This window comes from Betta splendens, chromosome 5 (assembly GCF_900634795.4).
Source record: "Betta splendens chromosome 5, fBetSpl5.4, whole genome shotgun sequence".
NCBI classification, from domain to species: domain Eukaryota; kingdom Metazoa; phylum Chordata; class Actinopteri; order Anabantiformes; family Osphronemidae; genus Betta; species Betta splendens.
This window is the reverse complement of record NC_040885.2, coordinates 18,565,149-18,582,886: the sequence shown is the minus strand read 5'-3', so window position 1 is coordinate 18,582,886 and position 17,738 is coordinate 18,565,149. Positions and strand designations below refer to the sequence as shown.

The 17,738-nt window shown below is 46.3% G+C and overlaps 2 protein-coding genes and 2 non-coding genes across 4 annotated transcripts; all 4 read left to right on the top strand.

Moving 5' to 3' along the window:
* Positions 1–317: 317 nt before the first annotated feature.
* Positions 318–5,599, top strand: chmp4ba (charged multivesicular body protein 4Ba). The gene is made up of 5 exons (XM_029151566.3): positions 318–689; positions 3,444–3,621; positions 3,759–3,873; positions 3,970–4,093; positions 4,192–5,599. Exons 1-5 carry the CDS (start codon positions 506–508, stop codon positions 4,254–4,256), a joined length of 666 nt encoding a protein of 221 aa, XP_029007399.1. The 5' UTR covers positions 318–505; the 3' UTR covers positions 4,257–5,599.
* Positions 5,600–7,205: 1,606 nt separating this feature from the next.
* On the top strand, positions 7,206–13,337 carry ahcy (adenosylhomocysteinase). The gene is made up of 11 exons (XM_029151586.3): positions 7,206–7,366; positions 9,210–9,400; positions 9,586–9,661; positions 9,917–10,069; positions 10,349–10,461; positions 10,661–10,868; positions 10,955–11,042; positions 11,164–11,281; positions 11,502–11,624; positions 11,783–11,854; positions 12,380–13,337. The coding sequence occupies exons 1-11, from the start codon at positions 7,339–7,341 to the stop codon at positions 12,509–12,511; spliced, it is 1,302 nt and encodes a 433-aa protein (XP_029007419.1). The 5' UTR covers positions 7,206–7,338; the 3' UTR covers positions 12,512–13,337.
* Positions 9,714–9,845, top strand: LOC114856441 (small nucleolar RNA SNORA17). Its single transcript, XR_003786073.1, has one exon. It is a non-coding gene; the product is annotated as a small nucleolar RNA SNORA17 (small nucleolar RNA).
* On the top strand, positions 10,138–10,265 carry LOC114856442 (small nucleolar RNA SNORA17). Its single transcript, XR_003786074.1, has one exon. It is a non-coding gene; the product is annotated as a small nucleolar RNA SNORA17 (small nucleolar RNA).
* Positions 13,338–17,738: the final 4,401 nt, after the last annotated feature.

The following is a 17,738-nucleotide window of genomic DNA, read 5'->3' as shown; positions in this document are numbered from 1 at the left end:
TACTAATCTTGATTAGTTGATTATGGGAGAACATATTTGGCTAAATAGTCTAATAACGTATTAATAAAAAAAGATACTAATACTACTACTACTACTACTACTACTACTACTACTACTACTAATAATAATAATAATAATAATAATAATAATAATACGTTATAAAAACGACATAGATGTTCATAATTAAAAGAATAAGTAATATTTGCCTATAATAAATACATTTTATGGCTAATTCAAGACTGACTAAAAAAAATTCCCCGATTTGTCACACGCATGCGTCACGCAACACCGCTGACGTAATGACATCACGCGGCCTGTCGGCAAAGGCGGAAGTAGAGTCGACGACAACAACAACAGCCGTGGCAGCGGCGGTTCTCCGTGTTCCGCGACGACAGTTGACGAGGACGACAGGAGCTTCATTTAGCGAACGCTTCTTGGTTCCAGCTCATAACGTGCCGCTCGCGTAGCGTTTTTACGGCCTTTACTGTTTACATTTAGTCACAAAATGTCGCTTTTTGCCAAGATGTTCGGCAGCGGGGGAAAGGGTGGCAAAGCGCCCACACCCCAGGAGGCTGTCCAGCGGCTCCGGGAGACCGAGGAGATGTTGGCCAAAAAGCAGGACTTTCTAGAGAAGAAGATCGAACAGGAGCTCGTCACGGCCAAGAAAAACGGCACGAAAAACAAACGAGGTGAGGACGAGCCCACGGGCAGCGCGAGTGTCGAGCGGCTAATGGCAGCTGGGGTTAGCCCGAGGCTAACTGACGGAAAGAACGGGGAAGTTGGACGCTGACGAGGCTGACGGGCTGGTTTCCACAGCACAGACCTGTCCACGCGCCGGACTCACTCCACTGTTACATATCACAGCAATGGTTTTCCTGCGGCTCGGAGTTTTACGTAGTTTGTGCGGCAACGACTTGCGCTTTTGCTTTAATCTGTGTGCTGAAGGTGTGGCTCATTCGCTCCGGGGCCCAGAGCTGTTCGGCTTTGCTCTTCACGGCTCTTGGCGCTACTGGTACAAAAACGGGAAATAACGATCACGGTTTCCTGCTGATGTCACCAAATATCATTTAGGACAAACAACTACGAAAGGTCCAAAGAGATTAGATTAATCTGAAAGGTAAAAAGGGATAAATCAACACTTTTCAGGACTTAATGAACTGGAAGTTTTACCAGTTTAGCTGCTTTGCATGAGCCATGTTTCAGAAATAAACTGTCTCTGTTTAAAACGTACTTTACACTTTACACAAATGTGTGGCCTTCAGCCAACGTCCTCAGACCGAAGAGGCGAGCGGGGTTGGTGGTGAAACGTTTCTACTGAAAAGAAATCCAGTTGACATCATTCATCCTTCAGACTCCTGACTGAGAATATGGACAGAAAATGTACCTGATCATATATGAAGGCTGCCTCACAAGCATTGGGCACCTGATTGAAAAGCTCCTTGACAGTGCCGTCCATATGATTTAGCATGAGTACTGTTTAAACTCTTTCAGGCACATGGAACTTCCCACGTTCCTTAATACACATAGGTGCAGAAAGCTTTACGCTCCCAAGTTGGCCAGACCCTGTCTGGAACCGGTCTGGACTCATGCTGTACCGTCTTAGTTTATTCCCTTTAGCCTCTTTAAATAATAAAAAACCTGTGATCTGATGACATTGACCAGATCAAGATGGAACCCCTCACCCGTGACAGAGATTGTGATCTGGGACATTTGGTAAATGAAATATTATTTCCTAAATTTAGACTTCATAGCTAGAAACACAGCCCTCCTACCTTCATTAGCAGTTAGAAATTAATTGTTTACATGGGAGCTCTGTCGCACTGTGGCAGAACACCCACGGCAGTGTCTCCACATCAGCCTTGTGTTCCTAGTTTTAGCAGCTGTGGACAGTGTTTGCTGTGCTAACATACATCAGGCAGGGTCACAGGCATTCCTCATAATAAACAGAAGGACTTGCTCACTCAGTAGCACGCTATAACATTATGCTTTCACCTTCAGCTCTGACTGTCTTGAAGCTTTTATATGATCTGCTTTTGTTTACTGCTCCCATCAGGGAACAACAGCAACAACTCATTTGTTGCTTAGTGCAGTGAGGCGGATGTTTGTAGTGTTGAGTAAGCAGTTACAACTGAGCCGTGGCTCATCACTAATCTAATGTGTGTCCCACAGTTTACTGCTTGTTAGCTTAGACTGGATGTAAACAACTTGCTGCATTTCTCCATTACATACACTGCTACTGGTGTGGGGGTTGTGTTTTTCTCCACTTTTGGTTTGTTTAGCATCATTGCAAAGACCAGCCACAATGTGATGTCCTCAGTGTGAATCAAAGAGTGGAAGGCGTTCCTCTTCTTTAGGAACCTACAATAAAAGCAGAACAGGAAAGACGACGTCACATTGGCCTCTAGACAGTTTAGAGGCCAATGTAACAGGCATGACAGAAATTCAGCAATTTGTTCAGCAGCCAGATCTGATTGTTCAGGTGATTAGGAAGTGATTGATAACCCCCACTCCAGCTGCACGGCCAACGACAACCCTATGGAATGACATTAAGTGAGACCTGTTTAATCCACTTCCAGGCTCAGACCTGATTTTCAACATTCTGTAACCTGAACTCATTGTTGCCACAGGGTAGATGAAATTAAAGCGCACATTCCTTAAAATCTCCATAACAAACATAGCCAACGTCACCAGATGACTGCCTCTTGTGGTTGCTTGTCTTAGGCTTATCTAAATATATAAACTTATAGAGGTTTGTGGAAATGACAGCAGGTGAGGAATACAGTGGATGGGATGAATGGCACTGAGGTTGAAAGTGACCTTGTGAAATTCAGAGGGGACGATCTGAATGCAGCTCTGCAAACTAGATTACCGGAGCTGGACACTGGTGTAATCTGATAAAAGGGAAACTAAGCTGCTCTGTGGCTCCTGGTGGACCAGGCCAACCACATGGAATCTATTGATCAAGGGTGTTAGAACAGGAAGGAAGGAGGAGAACCTATCAAACATGTAGGCAGGACACCCTGTGGGCTAATGTTTGTCTTTTACCAAATCAGACTCTTCGTCCCGTAATTGAAAAGGATTCGACTTCTTTTTAAGCTTAACACTAAAATAAGATTGTGATATATGCATCCATTCGACTTTATTATCCCTTTTAGTTTGTAAAACATGAGTCACTGGGTTATTTCACCTGCTCTCTTCTCTTTGTGCTTTTCCATGACGGCATTAAAAGGGAATTCCCTGTGCTCTGTGTAACTAGTGTTTAAACCCACGTGGATTCTAGAAGTGACCACTTTTAGCTTCACAGTCAGAAACAGCTACACACCTACTTCCAAACATCTGTCCCAGTTATTGTGGGATCTATTTAGTTTAAATTAAATGAAATGTCAGCGTTTTAACAATATCAAAGAATGAATCCTTGTTGTCATGCTTCTGGTTGTGTGCAGCGGCTCTACAGGCCTTGAAGAGGAAAAAGCGCTACGAGAAGCAGCTGGCTCAGATCGACGGCACGCTGTCCACCATTGAGTTCCAGAGGGAGGCGCTGGAGAACGCTAACACAAACACAGAAGTGCTGAAGAACATGGGATACGCTGCTAAGGCGATGAAGGCTGCGCATGAAAACATGTAAGAGACACCTGTCCTGTCCTTCACCTACCAGCCACTAATCTCCCCTGAGGCCGGTTTCCTGCCCTTTTCATAATCCAGCTGTTGTTTTTTGTAAACCACTGACATGACATTCTTTGTGTCTGCTTGATTCTCAGGGACATTGACAAGGTAGACGATCTGATGGCCGACATCACAGAGCAACAGGAGGTGGCTCAGGAAATCTCAGATGTCATTTCCAGACCAGTCGGATTTGGAGAAGACTACGATGAGGTGAGGGAGATGCAGCTGCAGCCAAGCAGCCACGTTCTCTGCATCATTGGTATTAAAATGCTGAGTATTGAATCATCCCTGTCCGTCCGTGTTTAGGACGAGCTCATGGCCGAGCTGGAGGAGCTGGAACAGGAAGAGCTGGACGTTCACCTTTTGGAAGTTGAAGGAACGGCCGATATCCCTCTACCCAGCGTACCTTCTTCACTACCATCCAGACCAGGTATTAGGTGGTTCTTCAGTTGTGTGTGTTGTGTCTGCACTTCTCATCATTTGAATTCGAACTCACTTTTCATTCCTGTTTTTCTTTCTTTTCTGAAGCCAAGAAGAAGGTGGAAGAAGACGAAGACGACATGGCAGACCTTGCGGCGTGGGCAACTCAGTAAACAACCTGCCTCCTGGCTAGCGCCCCTCTCCTGTCTGTGTACCACCACAGTGGTACAGGGCGTCTAGAGGAGAGACAGGGACTGTGGGCTGCTGGCATGCTGCTCTGTCTTAAACCTAGTCCTTATATCTAATCATACCCTGACCTTGAAGTGTGCACTTGTGCATGTTTGCTGGCTCCAAATGAAACAAACCTGGGCTTTTCTCTTCTGATTAATGTCAAGTAGGAATCACGTGTCTTTGTCTCCAAAGGGCATAAAAACAAAAGTCATGTCATAACAGCCCATGGTTATGAATTATGAAGTGTTTTTGTAAGAAACGCGGTTCATAAATGAGCACTTAGAGCAGGAGCAAGTGCATACTTCCAGGGAATGGCGTGTGGAGGAACAAGGCTCCTTTCTGGGAAGAATGTGAAGAATCAACAGGGGTAAAAAAGCAAAACCAGACAGACGTGACTCAGCCATTTTTCTGCTTTCTGCGTTGGCATCTTTCTGCTCTCCAAAGACGACAAGGACCCTTTGTGCACGGCTACAAAACGATGAATCATAATCATGTCGGACGTTCTCAGTGAAATGTCACTCTGATGACAGCGTCTTCTTTTGACCCCGCTGCTATTCCTGTGTCCTCCTATTCCGTGTCCTGCTTTTTAGCTGATTTGATTTGATCAAGCTGCTATTCCTAAAACATTTAATCATGGAGGCAAGTGAGTAAATTGGGCTGATTATCTAAAAGGACTTGATGCCACCCAAACATAATATTACCTGATAGCATAAAGTAATGTTCCGGTGTAATGCTGCCCTGACGTCAACCAAAGCTATAGTGTACAGTCCATATGCTGTTGTCAGAAGTGGGGGAGCTCAAACGTCAACAGTGACATGCTCTGAGAAAATGAATTTAAAAAAATGAATTTAAAGATAATGTGTGCGAGTGTGTTTGATGTTTTCTTAGCCTTTTCACACAGTGACCTCTTGTAATTATTTAGCAAAACTGAGCTGGATGGTTTTGTTTTTCTGCTGCTCTTGACACTTTAGTGCAAACAAGATTTAAACATGAGGATTCATACTGGTCATAAAACAGTAAGAGTGATTTGTAAGTTCTCTGCACAGCTTTCTGTGGCTGTAGCTCCTTGTATCTCCTGTCAGAAGATGCCAACCAGAGTCCAAGCGATGACCTCGACTGCGATTTTAAAGACACTTCAAATGTCACTCATGCCATATTTGACTGGTACAAAGAGGTTGGACACTGGGGATTTCCTGTGTGGCAGCCATGTTGCTCTGTTGACTGTTGTTAATGTGGGGTTGTATACAGTTTATCTTAATAAAGTTGGGATTCGGTACAAGTATCAGCACTGCTGTTGTTTACTGACGTCACAGTGGACGTTGGAGGCCACGTTTAAGGCTCTTTAAGGCTCTGTATAGAGTGTGGACTATGCTGTGGCTTTCATCTATCATAGTAGCATCATGGTGATTCCTCATCTGGGTTTTTAGAGGAAGGCTCGCAGGATTCAGGTTCAACCTATGCTCATTTGTAAACAAGAGCCAGTGACCTGTGACCTGGCACCATGAGCTGCTTTATTTTACTAGCTGGAGCAGGTTTATAGGAGTTGTGATTAGTTCATTAAGATACAACACAACTGATAAGATTTACACTGTGAAAACACACCTGAATGGGAAGAGTGACTCATCAAAAAATGAAGAGAAATATGATTGCCTTTCACATAGAAACACTCAAGCCAGATAATTTTTGAACATATCCTGAGCATAACCTCATAACATTAGGTTACTTTCACGCTGTGCGGTGACATTAAGGCCTTTAGGAACAACTGGAGCAGCTCTTGCCCTGAACTGACATGCTTTCGATTCCAGCAAAGCACATCTGTAATGAGAGGTGGGTACCACCGTAGTACCAAACATTCAACAACTCAATCTGCATCTTTTTGTTTGCTCTCGTTGCAAAAAGTCCTGCTGCACTGAGGTTTGACCTAGATACTTGTTTTGTCACGCTGGTGGCAGAGCTGCAAAGCATGGTAGAACTTAAAAAGGATTATAATGTGGAGTAACGGCAAACAGTGGGATGTTCAGCGTTCAGACTTGAGCCCTGGAGGTCCTGTCAGGGTCCAAGAGTGTCCAGCTACAATTTAGATTCCAACCTATGAGCCAATCTGCTGTGGTCCGGGTCGAGACCACTTGAAACATGCTCCTAAATTAGCTGTAGTGTAGTGTTTCTACTGGTGGGCTCACTTCAGCCACTTTGTATTTTAAGACTAGTGGTACAGCCACTTAATTTTCTAAGCACACACGATTTAGCATGTGAACATCATAGAAGACAAAAATATTCCACTACCTCTTCTTTATTTTTTCAGTATGTTCTGTAGGTCTAAATCTTAATTTAGGTGCATAAAGTATTGTCTGTTTGTGCCATTAAATCACATGTTAAACATTTACTGCATCTGTAACCAGCGTAGTTCTGCAGAAGAAAAAACTTGCTGTACAACTTTCATGTTAGTACAAGATGAAGTTGTCCTCGCTGCATGAAACAAAATCCTCTCTGAATAACCTGAATGTCTGGAGGCATTACTTTCCAAAGGTGCAAAGCGTTGCTGTCTCAGCAAATGGCCTTGAAAAATGACTACTCTGCTGTGAACAAAACAAGTTGATTTGTTTTCCTTTCTTTCACTGTGTCATTCTACTAAATCAAACCCAACTACATAGATCAATATATGTAAAACAAACTAATACAGACGGGGTGATCGGTTAATAGAAACCACTATAACCCATTCCCCATCCAAAAAATAAAACACTAACAGATTTCAGAGAATAAAATGTGACGACCGTACTTAGCTAACTCTGACTGGGCGGCACGCATCGTCGGTTAGCCAATCACCTCACGCCAACGTGGGGCGGGATCTGCTGCAGCCAATAGAAAGTCAGGGCCGGTACGCCTTGTTTCGGCTACATTCGCCCGAAGGAGGCGTCAGCGATAAAAAGCGAGCCGTCATGTTTCTGTTCCTCCCTCTCTGCCGCTGTCCGTCGGCCAGGCTGCCGCTCCACTCAAGCACCCGTAACAAAACACCGGAAAACAACCATGTCTGAAAAGCTTCCGTACAAAGTCGGTAAGCATCAATGCTAGTTCTCCTTTTAAATAGGCTTTTAAGTTAACCTGCATTCATCGAGTGCGGTTTGCTTGCTAGCTAGCATGGTCTTAAGTTTACGGCAACGGCTAATCCTAAAAACCACGTCAAACCCAAAGCAATCAGTAAATTTAAACGCACGTAATGCACCACTGTTTGATTTGAACGGGTTACAATTTTAATACTGGCTCTACTTCCTTGGTTTGTGTCTTGTCAGCATGTGGTAAAGTCTTGCTGATAATTAGCTAGCAACGTGTTTAGCCGCTTACTTGCTGGTCAACACCAACATTATTGCAGGTAATTTATAAATTCACCTTCTTCGACGCTCGCAGGTTACACGTAATTGATTAAAATGTGCGAATGATTCGACCACTGTTTTAGCGCCGAGCACGTTCGCTGCCGAGTTGAACCGTTAGCCAGTGCTTCTGGGAGTTGTAGTGTATTAGCGGGCCAGTAGCGCCAGTGTTTCCGTCGCGGACTTTTTTTGCAGACTACAGTTCCCATGATGCCTGGCGCCTGACTGTCCGTTCCTTGTTGAGTGGCAGGAGCAGGCAGAGCTTGAGCGGCACGGTGTAACTAACGCGTAGCGAGGGCTCCACGTGGTTTTCCTGTGCAGCAGTTTTAGGAGTTTTTGTAATAAAGTTGAGCTTTATAGAACAGAAAGCTTTTTTTGACATATGTAAATGCATACTTTTTCATTATGAACGGGACAGGTTCTGTAGCAGCTTAAATACACAAGGAAAAACACATTTGCACATAGTTGCGTAAACCATATGCTGAATGAACGAATGTGCTCACGTGGGCCGCGGGTTCAGACGCCTGAGAAGTTACACAATGCTCCGCTGCGATGGCTCCTGGGCAAAGTCTACACGTAATCAGGTGTCAATAGTACAACTGTGTCTGCGTCAGTTTGGTCGAGTCTTAACATGCTCATTGATTTGAGCACTCATTTACCGTAAGCAGTTAGTCTGTTCAATGAGTTATGGTTCATTTCCATTCAAGTGAGCCGTCAGGAACCAACCAGAAGCTTCCGTTCTCATTGCTGCCACCCAGATCAGTGGAGCTGCATTAAATGAGCTGCGTGTCCTAATCCTCTGGCCTGTGCTGGATCAGCACATTTATCCTGGCTGAGGTGTTGGAACGGCTACAGCCTCTGGTTGTGATGGAGACGTCCACCCAAGTACCCTGACGTTTACATGGCGTGTCAAAGAGACTGATTGTAGGGTTTAGTAGCTGAAACTCTTTTTCAATAATGCAGGAGGGACTTCATGTGAAGCACTGTCGTTTAGACAGCAGATGTCTCATTTCACCCACGCAATCAGCAGCTGGACTGGCAACAAACACACTTTGCACAAAGTTTCACAGACCGTTGCCCCGCTGCAGTGATTTGGTGGCATCATGTGCTCCACTCACCAGACGCTCATGCACTTCGCTTGCAGGACACCAGCAGCTGTCCTTGAATGACTGGCTGTACAGAGAACCTGAGCACCTGCAGTGTACCAGCTGTGGCTGTCTGCGTTTTCCCAGGACAGCAACTGCATATTTGGCAGGAAGAAGGTCACAGTCACCTAGAAAGGCGGCACAATGTTTCACAGACGACAGTTATTAGTGTTAAGATTTCTATTATCGCTGAGCTGCAACAAGTTTAGAGGAAATGACTTCATGCTGACTTTTTTTTTAAACCGGATTAAACGCACTTGTGGCGGTCATGAATAAAAGCTGTTGGTGCAAAATCTGTCTGTCTTTAGATTTTAAATAAACCTGATGACTTGTGCTTATTGTTACTGTTTAGTAGAACTTTTCCACATCCTGCTCTCTCTTCTAGCTGACATCAGCCTGGCCGAATGGGGGCGGAAGGCCATCGAGATTGCAGAGAATGAGATGCCTGGTCTGATGAAGATGAGGGACATGTATGGTCAGTCCAAGCCTCTGAAGGGTGCCCGCATCGCTGGCTGCCTCCACATGACCCTACAGACGGCCGTGCTAATCGAGACCCTCACCGCCCTCGGAGCAGAGGTGAGCTCCTACGGATTAAACTAACAGTGGTTTCTTATTACTCACACATGCAGTGTGTTCATATTGGTTGTACAGTATCCAGTTAAACTATTCTGAAGCTAAACTGAAACTACTTTGAAGAATGCAGCTCAGTCTGACCTCAGCTGTTTGTCCCTTCTTCTGGATTTGCCTCCCTCTCTCCTCAGGTTCAGTGGTCAAGCTGTAACATCTTCTCCACTCAGGATCACGCTGCTGCAGCTATTGCCAAATCTGGCGTTCCAGGTAACACTTGTACTGACTTCAGAGGCATTTAACTTTTGGGTTCAAATGGCCCAATGCCCCTCGAGGCGTTGCAGCTCAACTGAGTGTTGCAGCTGTGTCATGAGGTGGCAGAGAGGAACTGCTGGTAGTCTGCACCGAGCCTCTACTGCATCGAGGCCTTGGCGTGAATCTTACCACCAACAACTCTACTTGTTCAGTGTGGTTATTTCCAGTGTGTGTTCCAGTACAAAGCATTTCTTTCTCCTATCCCTGTAGTATATGCGTGGAAAGGTGAGACAGATGAAGAGTACGTGTGGTGCATCGAACAAACTATTTACTTCAAAGATGGGCAGCCCCTCAACATGATTCTGGATGATGGAGGAGACCTCACCAACCTGGTCCACAAGAAGTACCCCAAGCTGTTGGCAGGTTGGTTTCTGTATATTCACATTCTCCAGGATGTGATCATGTTTACTCACTGTTTAGTGAGGTCTGTTTATGCCCCTCGAGGCGTTGCAGCTCAACTGAGTGTTGCAGCTGTGTCATGAGGTGGCAGAGAGAGACTGGTGGGAGTCTGCACTGAGACTCGACGCACGGAGGACTCGGCGTGAATCCTTCCACCAACACTGCTCACAGATGAATTTGCCCCCAGTTCCACGAGAGTGGTTCCTAAATGTCACAAATTGTTGTAACAATTCTTATTTTCAGGCATCCGTGGGGTTTCAGAAGAAACCACAACAGGTGTCCACAACCTGTACAAAATGCTGAAGAAGGGTGATCTGAAGATCCCTGCCATCAATGTCAACGACTCTGTCACAAAGGTAAAAGCTTTGACCTTTTCCCTTCTTCAGCTGCATTCTCATTAATAACATTGGAAGAATAAGGCTTTAAATACCACCAGAACCTGTTTGAGCCAGTAACTGTAACACGTCACTGTCGCTGCATAGAACCTCTGACTATCCTCTCCCCTGCTCTGTCTGGACAAGGCCTGACGTCCTGTCTGTATCTCCATCCCTGCAGAGCAAGTTTGACAACCTGTACGGCTGCAGGGAGAGTCTGATCGACGGCATCAAGCGAGCCACCGATGTGATGATCGCTGGTAAAGTGGCTGTTGTGGCAGGCTACGGTGACGTGGGAAAGGGCTGCGTCCAGGCTCTGCGTGGGTTCGGAGCGCGCGTCATCGTCACGGAGATCGACCCCATTAATGCCCTACAGGCCGCCATGGAGGGTACGCAGTCAAAGACCACCCCTGCAGAGCTTGACTACATTAGTGTCAGGATGTTTAAGTTTCCTGTTTTCCCTGTTGCTGTGTAGGTTATGAAGTTACCACAATGGACGAAGCCTCCAAGGAGGGGAACATCTTTGTCACCACCACCGGCTGTGAGGACATCATCCTGGGACAGTACGTCTGACCAGAAGAGACAGTAGAGAGCTGGAAGTAGAAGTCATCAACACTAGACGTCTTGTATCTGATTTAATTGGGTTTTTCTCTTTTTTTTTTTTTTTTAAATATATACTTGCAGGCACTTTGAGAACATGAAGGATGATGCTATAGTTTGTAACATCGGTCACTTTGACTGTGAGATTGACATGAACTGGCTCAACAAAAATGCTGCAGAGAAGGTCAACATCAAGCCTCAGGTACGAAAAAAAAGTGTAAAGTCATGGGAATGTTCATTTTTGTCTGGTTTTCCTTCTTGGTCAGTGTCTTGATTGGCACCAGCAAAAATCCATATTCTTTTTTTTGTTCTGTTAGAATCCCCCATTAGAACATGTGACCAAACTTGATTTGTCATCTTGCCTGTACGTCTTTCTGTGGCCACGTGAAGCCTTCGGTTTACCTGAACTCTCTCCTCCTCAGGTCGACCGCTATCGGCTGAAGAACGGGAACCACATCATTGTCCTGGCTGAGGGCAGACTGGTCAACCTGGGCTGTGCCATGGGACACCCGTCCTTTGTCATGAGCAACTCCTTCACCAATCAGGTACTGGGCTTGTGAATGTGAGAAGCAGAAAACCAGGCTGGATCCATAATCTCATGACAAAGAACGCTGTAAATTGGATTCTGGTTTTCATGGCCTGCGTTTTATACTGTAGCTGTGTCCAATCTGCAATGCAGTGAAATAATTGTCTTTTCCTGTAGGTGTTGGCTCAGATTGAGTTGTGGACGAACACTGCCAAATACCCCTTGGGAGTCTACTTCTTGCCGAAGAAGGTCAGTCATAGCTTAACTTGCTTAAAAACAGGGGAGCAGTATTGATGGACAGTGCAATCACTGAGACGAGGCAGTCAGGAATTTTAAACCTGAGCAAATGCATGAAAACGGGAAGAGGCTGCTGATAAACAGACTAGATGTTAAGTTGCTGCTCTACAGGTCGTGTTAAAGAACTCAGCCTCAGCTTTAAGAAACCGGGTTATGTCTTCAGAACCTCTCTCCCTTTCATTGTTCTAGTCCTGCTTGTGCAGTTAAATGCTTCTTCCTGACTGACCTTAAATCTAAAGTGGTCTTTCAAATACACCAGAATGGCATACAATTTCGTCTGTAAATGCTTAGATGAACTGAGAGGGGCCAGATGTGGGCAGTGAGTGTTTGTGTAGACTGAAGGTGTTCACTGCCTGATGGCTCTAGAAGCAGATCATTGTAGTGCGTAATTCTCACAGTATGAAAAGATTAGTCGGTCACAAACGAATGCGATGTAAAAGTAACAAACGGCCCCTTTCTCTCTCTGCCCACTAACAGTTGGATGAGCAGGTGGCAGCCGCCCATCTGGATAAACTGGGAGTTAAACTGACCAAGCTGACAGACAAGCAGGCCAAGTACCTGGGTCTGTCCACCGAGGGGCCCTTCAAACCGGACCACTATCGCTACTGAGCCTCCTGATGAGGAGCGGGGGGGTGTTTTGGTGGGTGAGACCAGCTCACACTCTGGCACCGTGGCCTCAAGCTCCTTTTCTAGGATACAGAGACAATTGTCTTCACTTCAAACAACTTTCCAAATCAAAAGCAATGTCTGTTCCCGAGTTTCACCCTGTATTGATCCAAGTGATTCAGAGAGCAACCGTCTGAAGGTAAAATAAAAGGTAATCTTCCAATCTGCTGGTGTCGAAGCAGCTCGGCAAATGACGTTCATCCTAAGCTGAAGTCCGCTTTTTATGGGAGTTTGTTCAGGCAGGATTCAAAGCAGCGTCCGACTGAGAACTTCTTCACTCGTGTCCTCCATGTTTCTGACAGTGACGCCGTGAAACCTGCTTCTGTGATCTTGAGACGCCATCATGCGTTACTGTGACTCTTAACAGTAAGATGATTCTTGTCTGTCATTCTCTCGTCTCTTCACTGAGTGAATCAGGGCAAACTGCTCCACCTACAGCCGCCTCACTTCAGCTGTCGCATCGCTTTACGCTGCTGTACTTGATCTGAGCGAGAGGCGTTCGCCACATAACCAGGTTGACTGGTGGAAAGAAGCTCTGCTGCCAAAGTTTTCCCCGACTGGTGGAGTTTTATTTTCTGCTGCCTCATCCATATTTTATTGTGATTATTTAATTGACTTGAAGGGCTGAAGCATTCCCTTTGTGTCTGGATGTTAACAGACCAGGGTGACGTTAAAGTAGTTCTCAACGGTTACAGCCTGACGAGATCAGCACTTGTATCGAAACGGTCAAGTGTGACGATGGAGAATAAAAATAATTTTGAATACTTGTTCTCATTGTTTGGTCTAAATTACTGTGACGTGAGGATTGTGTTAGTAATAGTTTTTCTGTCCAGTCACCAGATGCTGACGTTGGTGCCCTGAAACTCTGGCTTTATCTGATCATTAGATTAGAAAGGGCGCTGCTGTCTAGAACCAACGCAGACCAGGGATCTCTGTTAATGTTGTTGGTCTTCTGCTAGAAGTCTCTTCCAGGCCTCAATTATATTATGAAGATTGAATTATCTGACATAACATGAAGCATAGGTCAGTGCAGCACAACTGATGTAAGTTCTAGATTTTTGTGAAACGGAAAGACTAACATAAAGAAATGTGAATGGAGCAGTAGCCTGTGTGATCCAGTAATGGTTCTGGGACCATAAAAAAAATTTGATTATGTAGTGCAAAGTATTTCATGCTCGGACATGTGCTTTAAAGGAACATTACCAATAAGTAACTTATCAGACACTCATCACAAAGGTCTGTAACGTTTCAAAAGAGGGAAAGCCATTACAGTAAAGTCTCTCTTTAAGGTGCAGATAAACCCACAATGTTTTCAGGCACAGCAGGAGTTAATCTCATCAGGTGTTTGGCTTCAAAGGTAATTTTTTTTTTATTGTCTAAATTGTTTAAGCAGAGGTGGAGGCTCATGTTTATGTAGGCCTTGCTAAAAAATTTTTTTACATTTGATCTCTTGGTAATAATTTAATCATGTAATATTTAACACGTCAAGCATCACTTGAGCTGCAATAGTTATAATGTGTTTTAGTGGCTGCAGTTGGAATAAAAGTTGAGGAAATACAGTTACGGGTTTCTGTATCTCGTGGTTTTAGTAGTTTTACTGTAATTCACTGTCTCACCTGCAGGTGGCAGTGTGCGCTGTGCAATCTCCACATTCTGATGGGGCTGTTGTAGATACAACTTTTAAACCCAAAGCCCTTCAAGACGTCAGCACAAATTATTGCCTCCACCGACCGAATGTACCGGAATGTGCTGGGACGCATTTAGGGCTTGGGTCATAATGTTACAATAAAGAGCACACTGTAGATGCCAGGGGCCGTGCTGGAGGCCCAGCCAGCGCCGAGTCTGCAGGGTCACATCAGTGCGCTGTTTGGCAGATGTAACGTTGAGCAAAATCAGTCGAACCAGAGGAACGTATAAGCTTCGCTCTCGTTACAGTAGGAGTTGAACCTGCTCCATGAAGGCCAGGCCGTGAGTCACAGAGCAGCAAGCGTGAGGCGTTTCCTTCTAATGTGAGATCCAGTACGTTTTAGGACGACCGGTCCAGTTTCCTGGCCCACGGCTGCCTTCAGTGAGTCCAACTGAACAACAAAAGCTGCTCTGTGGACGTTCAGCGATGCTGCTCGGACCAACGCTGTCTGACCAATGAGCCTGTTTCACTCGTTTTGACCTACAAGTAAACTTCTCCAAGCCAGACGCGATGGCAAGTTTCACTGTAATTTATCATCGTTACAGTAGACATAAAATGCTGCTTTATTTCATATTTGATAGATGTAGAATGGATCCAGAATCCACCCGTGGAGACAGACGACCACCGAGTGTGGAGGGTTTTCACAGCGCTTGGGTTGTTCCAGTCCCTAATAATTAGCTAGTTTTAGGTTCAGACTTTATTCAGAACATATGTTGCTGTGCTTTAAAGCGAGACCCGAAGAAGAACAATCCATTGTACTCATAGCTCTTAGAAACCATCAAATGCTGATCAAACAGGACAAGATAGATCCCAGTTCTTGGCAGAAGTCCAGAGTCTGCTCCACATCAGCTGATAAGACGGGCCCAGACTCATTAGGATGTTTAGTTGGCTACTGTTGAAGGTGAGTGGTTCTGTCCCAGCCTGAAACGTGGAGGAGCAAACGGAGCCAGCGCCACAACCAAAACATCCCGCAGCGGTACAAGGTCTCATCTGGTTCCTGGCGTGATGAGGATCAGATGAGCCGGTCGCTCAGACGCGCTGGGATGCGCTGTGCTGCACAACGCGGGACGGGTCCAGGCCCACGGGTAGAAAGAGGAGCCGGGTCACCGGCACCAAAGCCGGATCGTCCGGAGGTGCGTCTGGGTGCAGTACGAGCAGTAGTGGCTCCGACCCGGCTGTCCTCCGCCCTGTGGGGGGTCCGGCCTGCCCCCGGACAGCTGGGACCAGCTGCACCCTCTGCACGAGGTCCAGCGGCGAGGACGAAGCTGGACGCGTCAGACGCGTTAAGAGCTGAATGAAGACGCGTCCGTTAAATTGTCCTCCCGTATCCGATGAGCTGTGTAAGCGATGACTCCAGGCCTGGCAGGAATTATCTGCACCCTTTCTCCACCCGTCCTTTAAAAGCCGTGTTTTTACTCTTGACGGATTCAAGGCCCCTTTTGTTACATTCTCATTGAGTTCAGCTGAGAAACCAGACACCGCTCCAGCAAACACAAGGACGCACTCAACACACTGCTGCTAAACCGTTTTCAGGCTTTTTAGTCTCTTCCACCGACTCATTTCCATATGTTGAAACTCAGTTTGCAGATTTCAAACTGGAACCAGTTAAAGCCAGAGCTCTTGTCCAGACTCGTGCACAGTAAGACATGAGCGATGTGAAATGTGTGCTCATCAACGGTTCCTGAGGAAGTCGTGGACACAGCCGCCGCTGGAGCTTCAGCACCGACAAACAAAGCAAACCTTCAAATCCGAATCCTAAACGGTCCCTCTTCTGTCAGCGCTGATTTTATGACAGCTGCGCGTGTTTTACAGAACATCGCCATTTGCTCTGACTCATAAATCACAGTCAAACTGACCCGACCCACGGCAGCAGCGTTCGCCCGCAGGCACCAGAGACCAGGCGGTTCTTCTCCACTCGCTGTAACGTGTGTGAGACGGGTTCTGCCTCGGAGCAGAACCCGACCTGCTGACCCGGCCACAAACGCTGCTCTGGAGTCACAGTCCTGGACGCAAACACACACTGGTTGCACTGGTTGCACTGGTTACACAGTGGACACACAGTGGCCACACACTGGTCCCCTGCGCATTTATCTGCTCTTTAAGGTTTCATGTTAACTGCCGGCGTATGGATGTGTTTATCCAGAACAAGGAGTTTACTGGGGTTACAACCTGCGTCCCACTTTATGAGCTGGAGCCCGAGGCCCAGAATTTGTTCTGTCTCCAGCAGAGGTTGCAGTGAAGGTCTGTGTTGTGTGTGGTTTCCTGTCTCATGCGCAACATGTTGGTTTTTAATGGAAATACCCTTTTTAGGAAATGGCAAATTTGATCAATGATCTAAAACATACAGTTCTGGTCTTATTATGGGATGTAGAGGCAGGATGTGAACGCGGCCTCAGTCGGGCCTTAACGAGCCTCTCGGGCCTGGACAGTGTTCCTCGACAGCTCATTAGTCGTCCCTCTGCGGCTGGAGTTCCACCAGATCTACATCTGCTGCCGTTTGTCTCTTTCTAACCAAACACAACTGCTGCAGAGTGAAACAAATGTCTTCTATCTTGTTATCAGCATAAAAAGAAAAGCAAAGTATCTGAATGTAAATTGGATGCAGCCGTCAGATCAGCGTTTGTTTATCCTGAAGACGGGAATCTGGTGGTTTATGGTGAAGCAGCTTCATCGTCTCTCTCTGAGGCCACTTCATGTCACATGACCCCGTGTGGTCACAACACGGACGGATGTTTGGACCCCAAAGCACCACGAGCTCTAACAACAGACACAACGTGTTTTACCCACAACAACTACAGGGCTGGAGCTGAGACGCGTGTTCGCTTTCTGCCGGCGCCATTTTGTGTGTGTTTAAGGAATCAGCCACAACTGCTGGTTCTAATGTTGTGCTTCACAGATAATGATCAGTGTGTGTCTGTCACAGCAGCTCCAGCTGCTGGTTGAGCTGTGACACAGCACACAGCACCGCAGCTCTCACGCACCAGCTCTCGCCTGCAGTGAGTCAGCTGGTCCTCGACCCTGAACGCAGCACGGGTCCGTCCTAGTGCCACACGCCCTGAAACGAGGATGAGCATCAGTCCTGTTACACCCCCAAACCCTGGGCCGTGTGCAGGTAAACGCATCACGTGTGAGCGACTGCATTCTCACAGCGTCTTCTCAGCAGGGGGCCGCTGCTTAAAAAGCACTTAGGCCCCGTATTATTATCCTGTTGGATACATAACGTTTCCCAGACCAGCCAGTCGAGCGGCTGCGTCTAATGCACTGGAGCTCAGTGGAGGCACACCAGGTGGTTCCACCACTTATTGAACAGCGGAAACTGATGGTAAGGTCTTACTGGTAGACCAGTGTGTGACCAGTGTGTGACAAGTGTGTGGCCAGTGTGTCATCAGTGTGTGACTAGTATGTAACCAGTGTGTGGCCAGTGTGTGATCAGTGTGTGACTAGTGTGACCAGTGTGTGGCCAGTGTGTGACTAGTGTGTGAA